General features: G+C 43.7%; 1 protein-coding gene across 1 annotated transcript in view; it reads left to right on the top strand.

Moving 5' to 3' along the window:
* The first annotated feature begins 3,828 nt into the window (after nucleotides 1-3,828).
* LOC115126367 (CAP-Gly domain-containing linker protein 1-like) overlaps nucleotides 3,829-19,636 on the top strand; it is a 28,477-nt gene continuing 12,669 nt past the window's right edge. Inside the window, exons 1-13 of the mRNA XM_029655976.2 lie at nucleotides 3,829-3,931; nucleotides 4,027-4,514; nucleotides 4,630-4,754; nucleotides 5,015-5,216; nucleotides 5,350-5,547; nucleotides 5,701-5,804; nucleotides 6,045-6,105; nucleotides 11,337-11,441; nucleotides 11,921-12,082; nucleotides 12,333-12,428; nucleotides 12,657-12,714; nucleotides 12,848-12,945; nucleotides 13,496-13,570. Coding sequence (XP_029511836.1) covers nucleotides 3,844-3,931; nucleotides 4,027-4,514; nucleotides 4,630-4,754; nucleotides 5,015-5,216; nucleotides 5,350-5,547; nucleotides 5,701-5,804; nucleotides 6,045-6,105; nucleotides 11,337-11,441; nucleotides 11,921-12,082; nucleotides 12,333-12,428; nucleotides 12,657-12,714; nucleotides 12,848-12,945; nucleotides 13,496-13,570 — 1,860 coding nt within the window. The 5' untranslated portion in view covers nucleotides 3,829-3,843. The remainder of the gene's footprint in view (nucleotides 3,932-4,026; nucleotides 4,515-4,629; nucleotides 4,755-5,014; nucleotides 5,217-5,349; nucleotides 5,548-5,700; nucleotides 5,805-6,044; nucleotides 6,106-11,336; nucleotides 11,442-11,920; nucleotides 12,083-12,332; nucleotides 12,429-12,656; nucleotides 12,715-12,847; nucleotides 12,946-13,495; nucleotides 13,571-19,636) is intronic.

Raw genomic sequence — 19,636 nt, 5'->3', positions numbered from 1 at the left:
AGTTCAAGTAACAGACACATCTCAACATCAATTGCGTGAATCAGGCCTTTGAATTGCTAGTTAGAAACCACCTCTAAAGGACACCAATGAGAAGAAGAGACTTGCTTGGCCAAGAAATATGAGCAATGGACATTAGACCTGTGGAAATCTGTCGTTTGGTTTGATGAATCCAAATTTGAGACTTTTGGTTCCAACCGGCGTGTCTTTGTGAGACGCAGAGTAGGTGAACGGATGATCTCCGCATGTGTGGTTCCCACAGTAAAGCATGGAGGAGGAGGTGTGATGGCGTGAGGGTGCTTTGCTGGTGACACTGTCTATGATTTATTTAGAATTCAAGGCACACTTAACCTGCATGGCTACCACAGCATTCTACAGCGATACGCCATCCCATCTGTGTCACGTCCTGACCGTAGTTCCTTTTTTATGTCTCTATTTTGGTTTGGTCAGGGCGTGAGTTGGGGTGTGCATTCTATGTGTTTTTTTCTATGTTTGGCCTGGCATGGTTCCCAATCAGAGGCAGCTGTCAATCGTTGTATCTGATTGAGAACCATACTTAGGTAGCCTTTTCCCACCTGTGTTTTGTGGGTAATTATTTTTCTGTGTGTGTTTGTGTGCACCTCGGTTGCATCACGGTCTTTGCTGTTTACCTGTTTGTTTTTTTGGGTTATTTCGGTTTCACTTTCATTAAAAGATGTGGAACTACATGCACACTGCACCTTGGTTGATTTATGACAGGGAGTGTGTGTGTGTGTGTGTTTTGTTGGTGTTCATCAAAACAAAGAAAGAAAGAAAGAAAGAAAGAAAGAAAGAAAGAAAGAAAGAAAGAAAGAAAGAAAGAAAGATGTACCAAGCTGCGCCTTGGTCTCATTCCAACAACGGACGTAACAACAAGGCTGTTTGGCTCAGAAATATGAATAACTTTGCAGCTATTTCTGATTAATAAATAATTCCATGCTGGTGGGTGGTAACATTAAAATAAAACCCAGCCCTAAAACAAAAGGTAAACTGAAAAGAATGTGTATTTCATATCATAGGAAAAGACACTGCATTCACACGGATTTGCAGGAAGTAGGCAGTTTGGAAATATCACTAAAAGCCCATATATATCATACGTTTACTTTGACTAAAACAATGACTTATTTACTTAAATATCATTGGGCAACATGAGTAAACCTGGCCATCGTCTACAACAATATTGTTTGTGATTTTAAATGCAGTTAATAAGTAAAACCATTTTCAGGGGAACTTTTATTTTGGAAATTATCCCTATGATCACCTGGCCTTAATGCCGCTATGTTCACAATGCTAGGCTGTTCTTATTATACATCATCAGTGTGCTGGGCAGGGTTTGGGAATTAACGGGCGTACTGTTGCAGTTATTTGAATCGCTTCGATCAAAACAGTGATTTATCGACTACACTTCAGGTAAGCAATATTTGTTTTATATATACCACTCCTATCCCCATTTGATTTTCTTTTTATGCGAGGGAAAGCTACCTAGATAGCTAGTCACTATCTGAAATTCCGACAGGGAGGGACAGCAGGGAAGGAAGGCATCGGGAATTACACCCACTGGTCCAAAGCAGAAATGCCTAGCGGGTTATGTAGCTAGCTGGTTATTATCTCTAATTACGTTCTTATTCTCTAATACAATACATAAGTGGATGAGAACATATCACGTCCTTTCAATAAAGCTAAACTGTTCAAGTTGCTGCGAGTCAGTTTAATTGATTTTGCCAGAGCTCAGCTAGACAAGCAAGCTTCACATTCAGACCAGGATCTGTCATTACTCCCCTGTTCTAACCAGCTGGTTAGCCAGCAGCAACTAACCAGATAATAGAAAACTATTAGAAGTATCCTTTCTGCTATATCAGTCAAGAGCCATATAGCTTGATAGCTTCCAGCCATGAAGACTGGTTTACTAATCGTATTATGGAAGCCAGGGATGTGGAGAGAAATTCACCTACTTGGAGAGACTGACTCGTGTAAAGGTGAGCTCAGCAAAGGCAAGCTGCATTTATCCTCAGTAAAGCTGTCCTGTAACGGATGCTTTAGTCAGCTAGCTAGATATTTGACGAGCAATAATAGCAACCATTCCTTAATCCTCAGTCATTACTTGAACCGGTCTATCTATTTGATTTAGACACATATACTATTTATGGTCATCAGCAAGATTCGCTTAAAAGCAACAGTTAACTTGGCATCGTTTCTATATTAATGTGTTATAATACGTTTATTACGATCTGGAAAGAGTCGTTTTTACAGAGAGTTTAATAGCAGCCAGAGACAGCATCATGCTCGCATTGTTGTGGACTGACACCCCGAGGGGGAGGAGCGTCCCTGGGTACGTCACCACGCATCTGGCAAGGCCTTCTTTTTTTTACCTGGCTGGCTCCAGACCAGACTGGCCTTGTTGTTCAACCTGCATTTTGATATTAGGACTTGAATTTAGAAATTAATTGATTTGATTGGGCCAGTTCAAAAGACCCGGTAGACCTAGACTTTGTGATAATATTCAGAAAGTACCGATGGCAATTCTATCCCTAGAGTCTCCCGCTGTTCCCTTATTCTACCATCCATGACCATGTAATACTGGCTGGGTAATAATGAATGAATAATGTGGCCCCATTAAGTGCACCGTCACTCCTTTCACACACTCTTCACACACAGTCACACACCCGCCACAGTCATAGCTGATGTGTGATGAGTGTTCTGGCACCAAATGAGTGCTGTTCATTAGAAGATGTATGGATAACTTGATAATAAAAGTTGATGCACCTTTTTTTACTTTGGCAAGGGTTTACCCACCTTTTGCAGAAAAAGGCCTAGAAAGTACAAGGTTACTTTGTTCATCGCAAACGACGATCAGTTTACCCTCCATTTTTCTAAAACCTCTACACCACTGGATATGACGATGGTCGAACTCGTGTTGAGCTGCGTCCAAAAATTCAAACCATTCCTATCAAGTGTCCCCGCCTATAGGGAAGACAACGAACAAGTAGCCAATGTTTCCCAGCTACACCCTGACTGGATGAGGGATGGGGCGGGAGTATCTCTACATAGAGGATGGCTGTTCTTCTCTGCTCTTTTTATGACCATTTAGTCATGTCATTCTGGAGCTCTTAGTCACTAGTCAGGAGTGTCCAGAAACAAGCACCAGTCTTGAATTATAATGGAGTTATAATGATGCTGTGTCCTGTGTGTGTGTACACTGTACGTGTGAAGTGCTGCTGGGTGGGTTTGGAATGTCTTGACTTCCTGTCAACTGTGTATTTGGCCCTAAACTGACTTGCTGCTTCCTGGCTAGAGGCCAGGGGTCTTTCATTTTCTTCCTCTCACTCTCTCTCTCTCTCTCTCTCTCTCTCACCCCCTCTCCCCCTCTCTTGCTTACACCCTCTTTCTTTCTGTCTCTTGTTCTCTCTCTCTCTCTCTCTCTCTCTTTCTCTCACCCTGTCTGTCTGTCTGTCAGTCAGTCAGTCAGTCAGTCTGTCTGTCTGTCTGTCTGTCTTCTTTCTTTCTTTCTTTCTTTCTTTCTTTCTTTCTTTCTTTCTTTCTTTCTTTCTTTCTTTCTTTCTTTCTTTCTTTCTTTCTTTCTTTCTCTTCTCTCCCTAACCCTAAACTACTTCATAATGAATTACATGTCATTTTTGTGAACTTAATGAAATACAAATGAAATCTATTAAGAACTATTCCGTGTCTTGTGTCTTTCAGGCCTCGGCCTCAAGGTGGGGCAGAACAAAGTAGGTGGTGGGGCAGGAAGGCCTAGCCCCCCCATCCTGACAAGAGGCCAGCCCCAGCTTCTGCTCCAGTAGCCCATAGCCTCTTGAGGAGCAAGCAGGGACCATGAGCACAGGCAAACCCAGTGGAATCAAGCCTCCCAGCAAGATAAGCAGGTCAACTGGATTACCGACACGCACCTCCCCTTCCTCTAGTAAGAATCAGCCGCAGGGCTCATTGTGTGTGTGTGTATTTTTGTGTGTGTGTGTGTGTTGTTGCTGCTACTGCTGATGATGATTGTTTTTCCAGCTGCTCCAAAGCCTGTTCCTCCTGAGAAGTCTCCCACCCAGGATGGAGAAATGGACTACCAGGTGGGGGAGAAGGTGTGGGTCAACGGCAACAAGCCAGGATATGTCCACTTCCTGGGGGGAACGCAGTTTGCCCCAGGCCAGTGGGCTGGCATCGTCCTGGATGAGGCCATCGGAAAGAATGACGGGTCGGTGGCGGGGGTCCAGTACTTCCAGTGCGAGGATGGCAGAGGAATATTCACACGCCCCTCCAAGCTGACCAAGACGGCTATGCCAGAGATGGAGGCCAACTGTGGGCAGTCTAACCCTGGCGAGACAGGGGCAAACTCCCCTACCACTGCTGCTGCTGGGGCTGCTAATACCACTGGTAACAGCACCAAGACACCGCTGAGCAGAACCATGACGGGCAGTGGGTCAGTGTCCAACCTCTCTGAGACAGACTCAGCCAAGAAGACCAGAAGAGAATTGAGACTGGGAGACCGCGTGCTGGTGAGTTTGTGTGTGTGTGTTTGTGTGCGTGTGTGTGTGTCAGCTCACAGCTCTTGTTCCTTCTCTACTACCTCCCTCTCTATCTGTCTCTCCGTCATTCTCTCTCTCTCTCCAGGTGGGGGGTAATAAGTCGGGGGCGGTGAGGTTCATGGGGGAGACAGAGTTTGCCAAGGGGGAGTGGTGTGGAGTGGAGCTGGACGAACCACTTGGGAAGAATGATGGAGCCGTGGCTGGATCCAGGTTAGATATGCGACACACAGGTTTATTATCAGTGGTTAAAGCTGTACCTATAGAAAAAGTATTTTAAAAACAACGATAATGATTAAAAAGATGTCCTTCTCTAAATAGTCAAGTGTCATGAAATTTTCAGTGGTTTTAAAGTTTGACCCGTATAGAGAAAGTCTTAAAAATGATACGTATTAAGAATATGTCCTTCTCATATGTTTCAGGTGTGTTCTGGATTTTTGACATCCTCTGATATCCCTTTCAAATGTCTCCAGGTATTTCCAGTGTCTGCCGCGGTACGGCCTGTTTGCGCCGGTCCACAAGGTGAGTCGTATCGGCTTCCCCAGCACCCTGGCTAAAGCCAAGGACTCCTCGCGGAGACGCTCCACCATGAAGAGGAGTCCCAGCGCCTCCTCCTTGAGCTCCCTGAGCTCTGTCACCTCCTCTGTCAGTGGGAAACCCAGCCGCACTGGCCTGGTAAGACACATACAAACACGCTACTGAAAATACACACGCACACACAGCGTTCTTTATCTTCTCCCTGCTCTCTCTTCTCTCCACTTGTGTCTGTCTTATCTGAATGTGTCCTCTCTATCTCTTCCCCCCCTAGCTGACCGAGACCTCGTCGCGGTATGCTCGTAAGATCTCTGGCACTACAGCGCTACAGGAAGCCCTGAAGGAGAAGCAGCAGCACATCGAGCAGCTATTGGCCGAGAGGGACATGGAACGCGGGGAGGTCGCCAAGGCAACCAGCCATGCTGGGGAGGTGCAGCAGGAACTGTCACTGCTCACAAAGGTACAGGGGCAGGTGAGGGGAGAAAGCACAGACAACACACACACACACACACAGAAAAATGCAATACACGTGGAATATCTGTCTCCCACACATGCTTTATGTTGTTGACCTATAGCAAACCATGTCAATGCATTGATATGGCACGTGTGTGTGTGTGTGTGTTAGTATGCTATGGAGATGGAGGCTAAGCTAGATCAACTGCGTGAACTGGTGGAGACAGCAGACAGAGACAAGGTGGAGCTGCTGAACCAACTGGAGGAAGAGAAGAGGTGGGTGGGTGGGTGGGTGGGTGTGTGTGTATGCGTGCGTGCGTGAGGGAGGGAGGGTAAATGAGAATTGTAGTAGATGGAGGGGTTTTATGGGCTGGTTATGTCAATATTGTTCTCTATGTTAGTAGTTTTAAGTGCATCGTTTGGAAAGCATGGCTGTTTTTCGATGCCTGGTATGGGATAGAGCCTGGGATGTTGGAGGAGAGGAGAAGAGGATGACTCTTTCTATCTGTCTGACAGGAAAGTGGAAGACCTGCAGTTCACTGTGGAGGAAGCTTGCATCACTAAAGGTGACCTAGAGGTAAACAAATGACCCAGTACTCTGATTCTCTCTCTCTCACACACACACACACACACACACACACACACACGCACACACACACACGCACACACACGCACACACACACACACACACACACACACACACACACACACCTGCTAACAGAATCCAGACAGTGTTATTTGAGATGGTGAAATACCACGTAGAGCTGATGTGATGGTGTTACACCGTTATTCCACCTTTCATATTTCAACGCCGAATGAAACACTGATGCAGAATTCCTTCATATCAGCTACTTCCTTTGGTCCATCATATACATCATTCCCTCATCTGTACTGTCATGACTCAACGTTTTGTTCTATGCCACACCCTTTATACACTCAGAGTACAATGCTGGGTGTGTACTGTTAGGTTCTAAATGAACCTATTAAAACTCACGGGTGATTAGTAAAGCTTAAACCAAGTTTATTCACCCATTGGGTCAATACAGCTGCATAAGACAAAGACATATTTCCACCAGTGGTAGTATATATAGCCCAATTTGGGTGGAGTCTCCTCCTTCTCTCTAAACATTACATCTTTATTGCTAGGCAGCAAGTTAAGTGATACGGGCAATAAACGGTTCCTTCTCCCTTGATGTGACCTGACCTCAACCCCCTTCCCTACTAATCCACAGCTCTCCACCCTTTTCTGTGCCTGCCAATGTCTTTCCTTCACTCAGTACATTCCAAGCTTAGTTGCTGCCACCACATACATTCCTCCTACAGATAACCATTCACTTCTGGTGTAGACCCTCTCAAGACCATAAGCACTCAATATTTCAATAGGATACCTGATAAATAACACTATTCCAAGATTAGGAGTCAGAACCCAGAATCCATCAGTATAAAATATAGTTTCACCAGTTGACCAGGGCTCTCTCGTCATCTCTCATTGGTTAGCTCAAGTTCTCATCCGATTGGTTAGCTGAAAATCTTTTTCATAGTCTCTCCTCAATATAGCTACTTGGTAAATTTCCTCTACTCTGTCGAAGTTCTGGTTCAGTAGCTCCAGTAGTTTGGGGATGTGCTTTTTTTTTTTTTTTTAACCTTATTCTCTACCCACTACAGTGTATATGTTGGCATTGTGGTGAGTTCTTTGTCCTCACAAAACTCTGCTTTTGATTGGCTTTTGCTGCTGCATTAATAAAAGTATTCAAGTGGGCCTGATGATATTATTTTAGTTATCCACACATCTTTCTTTCGTTTCATTCATTCATTAAATTCAATTATTCATCTGATCATATATTTCTTTAATGTCTTTCATTTCTCAGCTCTCATTAATTCACTCACTTGCTCAATTATCATTTCTTCAGCCACTTTCCTCCACCCAGTACCCTACCCTGAACTTTAGCCACTGTTACTAGACACCTGGTACTCAACCCTGCACCTTAGAGACTGCTGCCCTGTGTACATAGTTATTCAACACTCGTCACTTGAATAATGTTTACATACTGTTTTACCCACTTTGTATGCCACTTCGTATACCTACCCACTTATTATGCCAATGTTGTTGTTGCAAAGTGGGATTAAAAGGGATTTAATTGTACTTTTTCTGTCAACGATCTACACAAAAATATTCTGTACTGTCGAAGTGGAAGACACATTCTAAAATTTGGAACAGAAATCATGAAAAACAAAACACTAATATATCTTAATTAGATAAGTATTCAACCCCCTGCGTCAATACGTTAGAATGACCTTTGGCAGCGATTACAGCTGTGAGTCTTTCTGGGTAAGTCTGTTAAGAGATTTCCACACCTGGATTGTGCAACATTTGCCCATTATTCTTTTCAAAATTCTTCAAGCTCTGTCAAATTAGATGTTGATCATTGCTAGACAACCATTTTCAGGTCTTGCCATAGATTATCAAGCAGATTTAATTCAAAGCTGTAACTTTGCCACTCAGGAACATTCACTGTCTTCTCAGTAAGCAACTCCAGTGTAGATTTGGCCTTGTGTTTTAGGTTATTGTCCGACTGAAAGGTGAATTCATCTCCCAGTGTCTGGTGGAAAGCAGACCGGATCAGGTTTTCCTCATCGGGTTTTGCCTGTGCTTGCTCTATTCCCCTTCCTTTTTATCCGGAAAAACTCCCCAAGCATGCGGATAACATGAGGCAGCCACCACTATGCTTGACAATATGGAGAGTGGTACTCAGTAGTGTGTTGTTTTGTGTTGTATTAGATTTTCCCCAAACATAACACGTCGTATTCAAGGCAAAAAGTGAATTGCTTTGCCACATTTGGTGCAGTATTTATTATTTTAGTGCCTTGTTGCAAAAAGGATGCATATATGCTTGCTTCTTTTCACTCTGTCAATTAGGTTAGTATTGTGGAGTAACTACAATGTTGTTGATCCATCTCCGGCTACTGAGTTAGGAAGGACGTCTTTATCTTTGTAGTGACTGGGTGTATTGATACACCATCCAAAGTGTAATTAATAACTTCACCATGGTCAAAGGGATATTCAATCTCAGATTATTTTTTTTACTCATCTTCCAATAGGTGCCCTTCTATGCATTGGAAAACCTCCCTGGTCTTTGTGGTTGAATCTGTATTTGAAATTCACTGCTCGACTGAGAGACCTTACAATTATCTGTATGTGTGGGGTACAGAGATGAGGTAGTCATTCAAAAAGCATTGCACACAGAGTGAGTCTATGCAACTTATTATGTGACGTGTTAAGCAAATGTGTATTCCTGAAATGATTTAGGCTTTGCCATAACAAAGGTGTTGAATACTTATTGACTCGAGATATTTCAGCTTTTCATTTGTATTAATTTGTTAAAGAAAATTGAAAAAAACATCATTCCACTTTGACATTATGGGGTATTGTGTGTAGGCCAGTGAAACAATATCTCAATTCAATCACTTTTAAATTCAGGCTGTAACACAACAAAATGTGGAAAAAGTCAAGGGGTGTGAATACTTTCTGAAAGCACTGTATATTCTGTGTTCTAGTCAAGGCTCATCTTATATAACTACTGCTGTACACACCTTTTCTATTCATATACTGTCCATAATGTCTATACACACCATCATATACATCTATATTTATATTCTGGACTCTGACATTCATGGCCGCTGAGAGAATCTTTTCTCCCCGTGCTGCTGATGACTATTTCTGTCCGCTCATACAGGAGTAATAAAGGCCCAGTTCACTAATTTTGTAAAATAAAAGATGTGTGTGTATATATAAACACACATCTTTTATTATTTTACAAAATTAGTGATATATATATATATATATGCTATTTAGAAAAGTATGTGGACACCCCTTCAAATTAGTGGATTCGGCTATTTCAGCTACACCCGTTGCTGACAGGTGTAGAAAATCGAGCACACAGCCATGTAATCTCCATAGACAAACATTGGCAGTAGAATGGCCTTACTGAAGAGCTCAGTGACTTTCAACCTGGATGCCACCTTTCCAACAAGTCAGTTTGTCAAATTTCTGCCCTGCTAGAGCTGCAGGGGTCAACTGTAAGTGCTGTTATTGTGAAGTGGAAACGTCTAGGAGCAACAACGTCTCAGACGCGAAGTGGTAGGCCACACAAGCTCACAGAATAGGACCGTAAGCGCTTAAAAATTGCCTGTCCTCGGTTGCAACACTTACTACCGAGTTTCAAACTGCCTCTGGAAGCAATGTCAGCATTTGGACTCTGGAGCAGAGGAAACGCGTTCTCTGGAGTGATGAATCACGCTACACCATCTGGCAATCTGACGGACGAATCTGGGTTTGGCGGATGCCAGGAGAACGCTACCTGCCCCAATGCGTAGTGCCAACTGTAAAGCTTGGTGGAAGAGGAATAATGGTCTGGGGCTGTTTTTCATGGTTCGGGCTCCTTAGTTCCAGTGAAGGGAAATCTTAAAGCTACAGCATACAATGACATTCTAGACGATTCTGTGCTTCCAACTTCGTGGCAACAGTTTGGGGAAGGCCCTTTCCTGTTTCAGCATGAAAATGCCCCCGTGCACAAAGCGAGGTTCATACAGAAATAGTTTGTCGAGATCAGTGTGGAAGAACTTCACAGGCCTGCACAGAGCCCTGACTTCAACCCCATCGAACACCTTTGAGATGAATTGGAATGCCGAATTGGAATGTTCCACGAGCAGGCGTCCACATACTTTTGGTCATGTAGTGTGTGTGTATAGATATATATATAACCCTTACTTCCCACGGCTATGCTGATATTGCTCATTGTAATATTTAATTCCTTTCTTTAAATTGTTTTGATTTTGGTTTATTGTTTGGTATCACTGCACTGTTGGAGCTGGGAACAAAAGCGTTTCGCTGCACCCGCGATAACATCTGCAAAAAATATGTCTACGCAACCAATCAAATTTGATTTGATTTTTACTTTCTTGTTTTTACTTCATTTTTCCCCCCCATCCATCACCTTCTTATTAAGAGCTCTTTCATCTCTTCTTGGCACGCCTTTTCACTTTTCACATCCTTTCATCTTCTCTCGCCTCCGCACCCTCTCTTCCCCTTGCTCATGAAGAGGGTGATGTCACAAAGCCTTCATCTGTCTCTCTCTCTCTCTCTCTCTCTCTCTCTCTCTCTCTCTCTACCTCCCTCTGGCGCTTACAGAAGAGAAAGAAGGATAAAGCGATGATGTCACTGATTGCAAGACCTTGTCAAGAAAGTGTTCGAGCACTGGGAACCAAAGGGAAGAGAACCGAATCCACCAGATGGAGCGGTCCTTAAAATAGATCCAGGCAGATCCATAAAGACACTGGACAGAGTTTGGCAAACTCAATGGATCCATAGTTGCCAGACAAATGCTTAGAATGATTAGAACGTTATCTTCATGTAACTCGTGGAGCCGCCACGGAGGCTAGTTAGCAAAACTCTGTACTTCTGTGACTAAACCAACCAAAGACCCAAACAGAGGTAGTTAGGGTGGGGCTCAGTCTCATAGAGGTGAACTTTAGAGGGTTCGAGTCCTTTTACAAGATTCAGGCGGTCTCAAATGGAACCGTATTCCCTGTATGTCTCGTTTTATATGGGTCTGGTCATTGAGGATTTGGCTTAATAGAATCATTGGAGTAGAATAGAACCCACTGGGATAAAACATTTGGCTCTCATATGCACTTCCGACTTTCTGGTCTCTGCTATGACATCATCGTTTGCTATCCTTGTGTGTGGCATGGAGCTGGCATGTGATGCTGGTGTTGGTGTGTTCTCCTCTTCCTCTCTCTGACTAACAGACGCAGACCAAACTGGAGCATGCCCACATTAAGGAGCTTGAGCAGAGCCTTCTGTTTGAAAAGACCAAAGCTGACAAACTGCAGAGGGACTTAGAGGACACTAGGGTAATACCATCAATAGGCATCATATATCCGACATCATCGGGTAATAGTTCTGGATCTAACGGTATTTTACGTTCTGGACACTGGAGGGTTGGGCGATATGTAGTGTGGATTAGTCATTAATCGCGATATGGCTATGCGCGATATATTGTCTAGTTATTTTGCGATATCGATGTCCACAATCGTCTGGCCACAGCATTCCACTACGTTTCTCCTGCAAGCCCCAAACCCTCTGGAACAAAAAGCTGTTCTCATGCTGCTGCACTAATGCCTGAGTCTAAACTGCACACTCTTACATTGCCTTGATACTGTTTTTCATATCGTAAATAAATTAGATCTGGATTCATTTTGATATGTATTTTTGTCTGTATTGCCCAGTCCTACATCAAAGAAGCTGGAGGGGCTAGGGCTGGCCCTCTCTCCACTCTCTGCCCCTTCATTCCCCAATTTCATTCTCCCTCCTCTCTTCCCTCCCTCCCCAGGTGGCCACAGTGTCTGAGCGGTCTAGGATCATGGAGCTGGAGAGAGAGGTAGTGGAGCTGCAGTTGAGACTACAGTCCTCCCAGCAGACAGAGGGCGCTGTGTCGCTGTCACCAGAGGAGCTCAGCGACCTCAAGGCCCGGTCCCAGTCCCAGGAGAAGAAGGTAGGGCGTCGTATAGTACTGGTTAAAAAACATCCCCTTAAACCCTCTCCCAGGGATGGGCGACTTCAGTCTTGGCCTGCTGTTTGTCCAGGCTTTAGATTGTAGCCCGGCTTTGGTTCCAGCCTGTCTGTGCAGGCATTTGTTCCAGCCCGGTCATACTCATAGTCTTTGCATTTACAGTCCTCTGGTTTTTCTGGTTTTGCATCCCTTTTGACATTAGAATGTCTCCCATCTGTCTTCCCCTTTCCAGATCTGCGAAATTAGTTTGGAGCTGGACAACAGGCAGGAACAGCTTCGCTCTGTGGAGGAGGACAAAATCTCCCTGGAACAGCAGCTAACCAGCCTGGTGAGACACGTTTACACGCACACACGGACACATACATGTACGCACGCACACACACACACACACACACACACACACACACACACACACACAGAGAGAGAGACAGACACACTCACACACAGTCATGATGATGAGAGTCGTTATCCTTCCCTGTGTAGCTCATGGAGAAAGAATGTTATTGCTCTCTAGTGAAGTTTGTTGTGAAGTTGTTTGTTTGTTTGACCATTTCAGAGACAGAAACTGGACACTGCAGAGAAAGACAACAAGACGATGGCACAAACCATGCATGGTAAACAGACATAAAATAGAAACTTTCCACTGAAAGGAGTAGGCTTAATCTGGGAGTAGGCTTAATCCTATGAGAGGTGCTGGTAAAGATTCATTACGAAAGGTGAAACTTTTCTCTACGGCTTTTGTTGCAGAGCTGGAGAAGAGAGTGGAGCAGGCGGGAAAAGAGAGGGAGGCACAGAGAGAAGAGAACCAACGCAAAGAGAAAGAGCATCAGGATAGACTGACGCAGGTGTGTGTGCGTGTGTGTGTGTGTTTTCGAGTGTATAATGATGATGGTGTTTCTGTCCAATGTGTGTGTGCCTGTATGTGAACAGGTAAAGAAACGTGTGTATGCAATGTTTGTAGCGTGACGTATGCATGAAAACAGCAGCTGCGACACGCAAAGGCCACAATATATTCTTTCATCCAGGCCCGCTGAACCCGAGCTACATCTCTGAGGCTGAAGCTGTAGCTTAACGATGTCAACAGGAATATATGACTAACACACACACGCACACGCACACGAACGTCACTAACTTTTACCCGTGTGGCTTTAAAATGCAGCAGGGTGTCTCTTTCATGTAATGTTTACGTAATTAAATACGTTAACATACCAAAATGCTTAATTAATTAACACCGACACATTATTTAATTCAATTTTTGTAACATATTTTAAAAGTTGTTCTTGTGGATTTAGTAATATTTTAGATGTGAAATGATAGTTTTAATCAAAAGTTAGTTATCGATCAAAATAAATTCTAGAATTTTGATATGTTTACTAAACATGTCCCCTCCCCCAGACTGCAGAGTCATCAGAGAGGACCACCCACTCCGTGGAGCAGCTGACCAATGAGAAGACAGCGCTGGAGGCTCAGGTGAGGAAAAGAGGGCAGAAAAGAAAAGTCAGCTTGGCATGTCGCCGATGCAAAGCAGGCTTTAATGTGGTCATACGTGTGTGTTTGTGTGTATAGCCCAAGGGTCTTGTACTTCATATTCACTTGAGTATTACAGCATGGATGTATGAGTACTGGTCACCACATAGACCCAGTCATGCATAAAATACTCCTGGTCATCTCTTGTTCTCTCTCTCTCTTACATCTTTTTCTCAGTACCTTGGTCACTTTGTTGGACTCTTCCCTCTCTCCATCCATCTACCTCTGTCCCTCTGTTGCTCTCTCTCTTTCTCTGTTTACTCTTCATTCATCTCTCTCTGTTTCACTCTCTTTCTTCCAATCGATCCATCGCTCTCTACTGCCCTCTTTCAGGACATCTCTGGTATTTACCGCTCTCTTCCTCATCGCTCTCTTCATCCATCCCCTCTTTCTCTCTCTGTCGATGTAGCTTTCTTTTTTTTGTCATCCTTTGGCTCCCCCTTCTCTCTGGACATAGTGACCCAGCCAGGCAAGCTGTGTCTGTATGCTCCAGATGGTCAGTCTGATGACTGTAGGGAAACAGATTAGAGGGGCACACACACACTTAATCTGTGGAGTGAATTGCTTTGTGAGTGTGAGTGACTGTGGGTATAATTTCCAGTTAGATCTGAACTGAGCCATTCCTACTGTTCTACTATCCTAATCTAGTAATGAACCCTTAGTAACCCTCCCTAATTCCTATCGCTCACACTTAGTGTTTGCCCTACCAATAAAACTACCCAGGCAGGGTGGGATGTCTAGCAAGGCGGGCAGAGGCTAAAAGGAGAAGTTAAACAGGTCCTTCTTGAAGAGGGCTCAGATGAGGTGCTTCCGTAGCTCAGTTGGTAGAGTTTGGGACTTGCAATGCCAGGGTTGTGGGTTCGATTCCCATGGTGTACCAGTATGACAATATATGCATATAAGTCGCTCTGGATAAGAGCATCTGCTACAATGTGATGAGATTATAAAAATGTTCTAAAAATCACTTTGAATAGAGATGCTGGTGGAGTGGTTTTAGTTTTGTGGAGGGTGCTTAGCCACGCACACACACTCTCTCAAACTCAAACTCACAGTCAATGTTATTCTAACACACGCTATTCTAAGTGCTGCGATGCTCTTACTGCCTCTCCTCCCCCTCCCTCTCCTCTGCATCCGCAGGCTGTGATGTAATCATGCACATGTTAGTGTGAGTCACAGAGTCAGTTTGGGTGTGTGTTGACCATGCATGGCCGACCAGAACATTACATTACTTGTACACACTCATATGTAGGATTTGGGGCTGTGACGTCTTGGAATTTAAGGTTATGGTAATTGGCCAGGCCAATGTGCACGTCACTGATATAACTATTCAGAAAAGGGGAGGTCATTAATTCCGTTTGTACACTTGTTTACATGGATATGCTTATTGATAAAAACCTATTTGAAACAAGTCATTACACTTCCTTATGATCATGGTATTACAGTATAATTATTCAAGGTAAATATTAATCATTCAATTAAGAAATGCCAGGTTGGAGAGGATCTGTCACGTTTTCGTATTGACACATGAACGGAGTCCAAATAAAGTATAAGCCTACCTTGCTCTTGTCTGTTGGACTTTCTGCATATAAAAACAGTTAGTACAGATCCTATTTCGATGCACAAAACCATTCAAACGAAGTCCTATGGGTTTCATACCACTTTACCCGACATTTTTGCTAAAACGTCACAAACCCTGCTGCTGCGGTCATTCGATAGCATTGGAATATATTCTTCAAAGAGAGGACGCTGCAATGAGAGAAATAATGTAGCCTACTGAAGACAGGCCTTTTACAATATTAAATCATGACAGCATTTGATACTTACTAAAGAGATGGAGTCCAGACATGCTACTTTAGGAAACTTTCTGGAAACTCACGTAAAAGCACTCGTCAATCAAAGCCACCAGCGTATGTCAGACATTAGCAAATATTCAAATTTTCTTAAAACGTATTAAAAAACTAGACCTACTTTAGGCATTACTGAAAGTAGGCTATAATATAATGAATTGACAAGGAAAGTATGACAGGGACAGCTATGTTATGTATGAAGATGGGCATTCACAAAAGTGCATTGGGGGCTGAAACTGTATAGCCTAGGCTACTGTTCTACTTTGCAGGGATAGGAGCAGGCCATTTTGGGGGTCTTGCTTATGGCGGCATTTCGGCTACAGCCGGGCCTGATTAGGGTTGATTAGTCTATAAATTGAGAAAAGATTCCTTATCAAATTATACCATGCCAGGTTGAAGAGGATTGGCGGCCATTTTACACAACATTAGCTAATTAAAGGCCTGAAAATATTTAGTTTATAAATTCGACCACAAGCGCACATAAAACGTCAAAAAACCATATGTGTAAATTGGTCAAATCATAGAGGATAACACACCATAAAGTCTGGGTCTTGTTTCCATTGTGGTCCTCTTGAAACAAGGTGGCTAGGTAAAGATCGTACATGGTTGAACACAGTATGACAGCGAGATAATGAAACAAAAAAACAAAGAAGAACATCGATCTCATCATTGCAGTTACGGGGTGCGTTCTATAGCTCTTAAGTTAACTCTCTAAGTGCCAAAGCCTATAGCTCTCCACTCCCCACCCCCCACCCCCACATGTAGCAGTTTAGCTGCTCGAGCATTAAAGGACCGTAGGAAAGAAGAGGAGATGTATAACATTTAATACACAGACTAAGTTAGCAAAACAATTGCCTATAAACATTAGTCAAGTTTATCTACATTAAAATAAAGAAAATAAAACACTTTTTTTTTAAATCCTAAAATGAATGTAGGCTTATTTAAACGGTTTTGATGGTTATTTTATTTTCATGATGGGCTTCAACCATAACTGTCAGTTACACGGTTATTCAATTACTCTCACAGCCCTACTAGGATACTGCATGTGCTTGTCAGTTATATGAAACAACAGTATTGGTCTGAACATACAGACCCAGTGATGGCTATTTTATCGCTTTGAAAAGAAACCTTTGTGATTGGCTGATATCTGAGAGGGAAACTTTATGAAGGGGGATACCTAGTCAGTTGCAACACCGAATGCCTTCAATTGAAATGTGTCTTCCGCATTTAACCCAACCCCTCTGAATCGTGGAGTTGCGGGGGGCTGCCATAATCGACATCCACTTCTTTGGCTCCTGGGGAACAGTGGGTTAACTCCTCCCATCAGAACATACCAAGCACTAATTAATTAAGCTTCTCTTGGGAGGGAATTTAACCTGCACACGGACCACAGAGCCCTGACCTGGATCCAGACCATGAAGGACCGGAATTCTCGCATGACCAGGTGGTATCTTGAGCTCCAGCCTTCAGGTTCTGTTTCCGTCACGAGGCAGGAAAATAACATTTCGCGGCAGACTACCTATCCCGAACCTGGTTGCTTCAGGAGAGGAGGAAGGTAATGTGCCTCCCTGCTCCGTTATCAGCTACGTTAACAATGTGGGTCGACACACAAGTTAACATAGCTGATAATGGAGCAGGGAGGCGCGATGAGTGTGTGTGTGTTAGTGTACCAAACGCTGCCCACGGCCAGTGACGGACTTCTCCGTCACACATACCAAAAGACATATTTCCCCTGGTCTAATGTCCATTGCTCATGTTTCTTGGCCCAAGCAAGTCTCCTCTTCTTATTGATGTCCTTTAGAAGTGGTTTCAACCATGAAGGCCTGATTCACACAGTCTCCTCTGAACAGTTGATGCTGAAATGTGTCTGTTACTTGAACTCTGTGAAGCATTTATTTGGGCTGCAATTTCTGAGGCTGGTAACTCTAATGAACTTATCCTCTGCAGCAGAGGTAACTTTGGGTCTTCCTTTCCTGTGGGGGTCCTCATGAGAGCCAGTTTCATCATAGCGCTTGATGGTTTTTGCGACTTCACTTGAAGAAACCTTCAAGGTTTTTGAAATGTTCCGGATTGACTGACCTTCATGCCTTAAAGTAATGATGGACTGTCATTTCTCTTTGCTTATTTTAGCTGTTCTTGCCATATTATGGACTTGGTCTTTTACCAAATAGAGCTATCTTCTGTATACCAACCATACCTTGTCACAACACAACTTATTGGCTCAAATGCATTAACAAGGAAAGAAGTTCCACAAATTAACTTTTAACAAGGCACACCTGTTGATTGAAATGCATTCCAGGTGACTACCTCATGAAGCTGGTTGAGAGAATGCCAAGAGTGTGCAAAGCAGTCATCAAGGCAAAGGGTGGCTACTTTGAAGAATCTGAAATCTGAAATATATTTTGTTTTGTTGATCACTTTTTTGGTTACTACATGATTCCATATGTGTTATTTCATAGTTATGTTGTCTTCATTATTATTCTACAATTGTAGAAAATAGTCAAAAATGATGAAAAACCCTGGAATGAGTAGGTGTGTCCAAACTTTTGACTGGTACTGTATAGTTTAAATAAATATTGCCCTGTTGTGCACTTCCGGTAATACCGTATATCCCGGTATTTTACAGAAACAGTATGACGGTATGAAAATCTGGATACCGCCCAACCCTAGTGTGTGTGTGTGACTGTGTGTGTGTGTGTGTCATAGAGAGAGCGAGAGAGCAGCAGAGGGTGGGTGAGGGAGTAGGAACCTGTTGGGATTTACATAATGAAGTCGCTGCTCCTCGCTTTAGTACACGCGACCACGTGTGTGTGAGCTAGCTAGTGAGCGTGTGCCCAGGCAACACACACACACATGCCCTCGCTCTCTTCTCCCTCTCCCCCCTCTCTCTCTCTGGCGTGCACTGTAGGGGGTGGGAGCTGATGGTTTATTGATGGGGAGTCTGCGTTAGTGTGTGTGCTACTGGGAGAGACCACTGGGGAAAGATAGGGTACAGTATTGACACTAGGAGAGATAGGGACTGCTCTGCCACTGGGACAGACAGGCTAGAGACCAGTACTGGGAGAGAGCGAGAACTCTGACAGAGGGACCATGCTGTAGGGTAGAGCACTGGATGTGGCTGCTCTGCACCGGGGCTATCCAGGCACAATCTACTCTCACTACCAGGTAAACACAGCTGTTCTGTTCCTCGCACAGCAGGTTTCTTACATGTTTGTGTCATCTTTCAAATGGACTGGGGATGTTTTAGCTGATTTTCTTTTTGAGCCTGTATTTCAAGCTGTGTTCCAGCTGTTTGGGGAGGATTTGTTCTTGAGTGGTAATTGAGGATGAGTGAGGACGATTTGAATCTGAAAGTGCAGGAGGTTACTGATTTCAGGGAAGAGAGATGGTCGTTTGCGGCCTTTGGGACTGAGGATGCGCGCTTAAGTTTGCTGTCTGGTTATTTGTATGCTGTCGGCTGTGTGTGTGCGTGTATGCTAGTATGCTATGGATATGGAGTCTGTCTTCAGACGGATGTTATTAGATTATCCGGTCTAACATTGCTGTGTTCTTGTTCGACTAGTATCCTCTGAGGATACTAGTCGAACATCTGTCACAAACACAAACAAACTGTGAAATGTCCCAGTGTCAGAGCAGCATCCTCAATCTGACTGCTTCAAATCAGGCTACAAGAGTACAGAGGTCGACTTCTCTGCGTGTTGTGTGTTTGTTAGTATGTGGCACCTCCGTGGACTAGTTCAGGGTTCTGTCATGTAAACCGACTCACTTTAAGGTAGAGGTCTTCACATGTCCAAATAGCTTTTCTCTCCGGTCCGGTTCGGGTCCTGTTTGATTGACATGGAGTACAGCTCCCGACCGCGGCTCTGCGTAAGACTTTAGCATATTTATTTTATGCTAATAAGGTACATTTATTGACTTACAGAAGGCCTAGTCAACATATAAAAACCTATTTCTTAATCAGAAGAGGAACTTGGCTGATAAACATGATTTTTTTTTGGCACTTGGGTCCAATCGGGTTGGGTCTAGGTCTGGTTGTCGTCGGGTCCGTTCGGGTCCGGGTCAACTTTTTGGACCCGAGAAGATCTGTACTCTTAAAGCATCCTGGATCAGTTACTCACATGTCAACCAGATACAGATACTGTAGAGATGATAATAACTTTGG

This window comes from Oncorhynchus nerka, linkage group LG4 (assembly GCF_034236695.1).
Source record: "Oncorhynchus nerka isolate Pitt River linkage group LG4, Oner_Uvic_2.0, whole genome shotgun sequence".
Taxonomy (NCBI): Eukaryota; Metazoa; Chordata; class Actinopteri; order Salmoniformes; family Salmonidae; genus Oncorhynchus; species Oncorhynchus nerka.
This window is presented reverse-complemented; position numbering and strand designations above follow the sequence as displayed.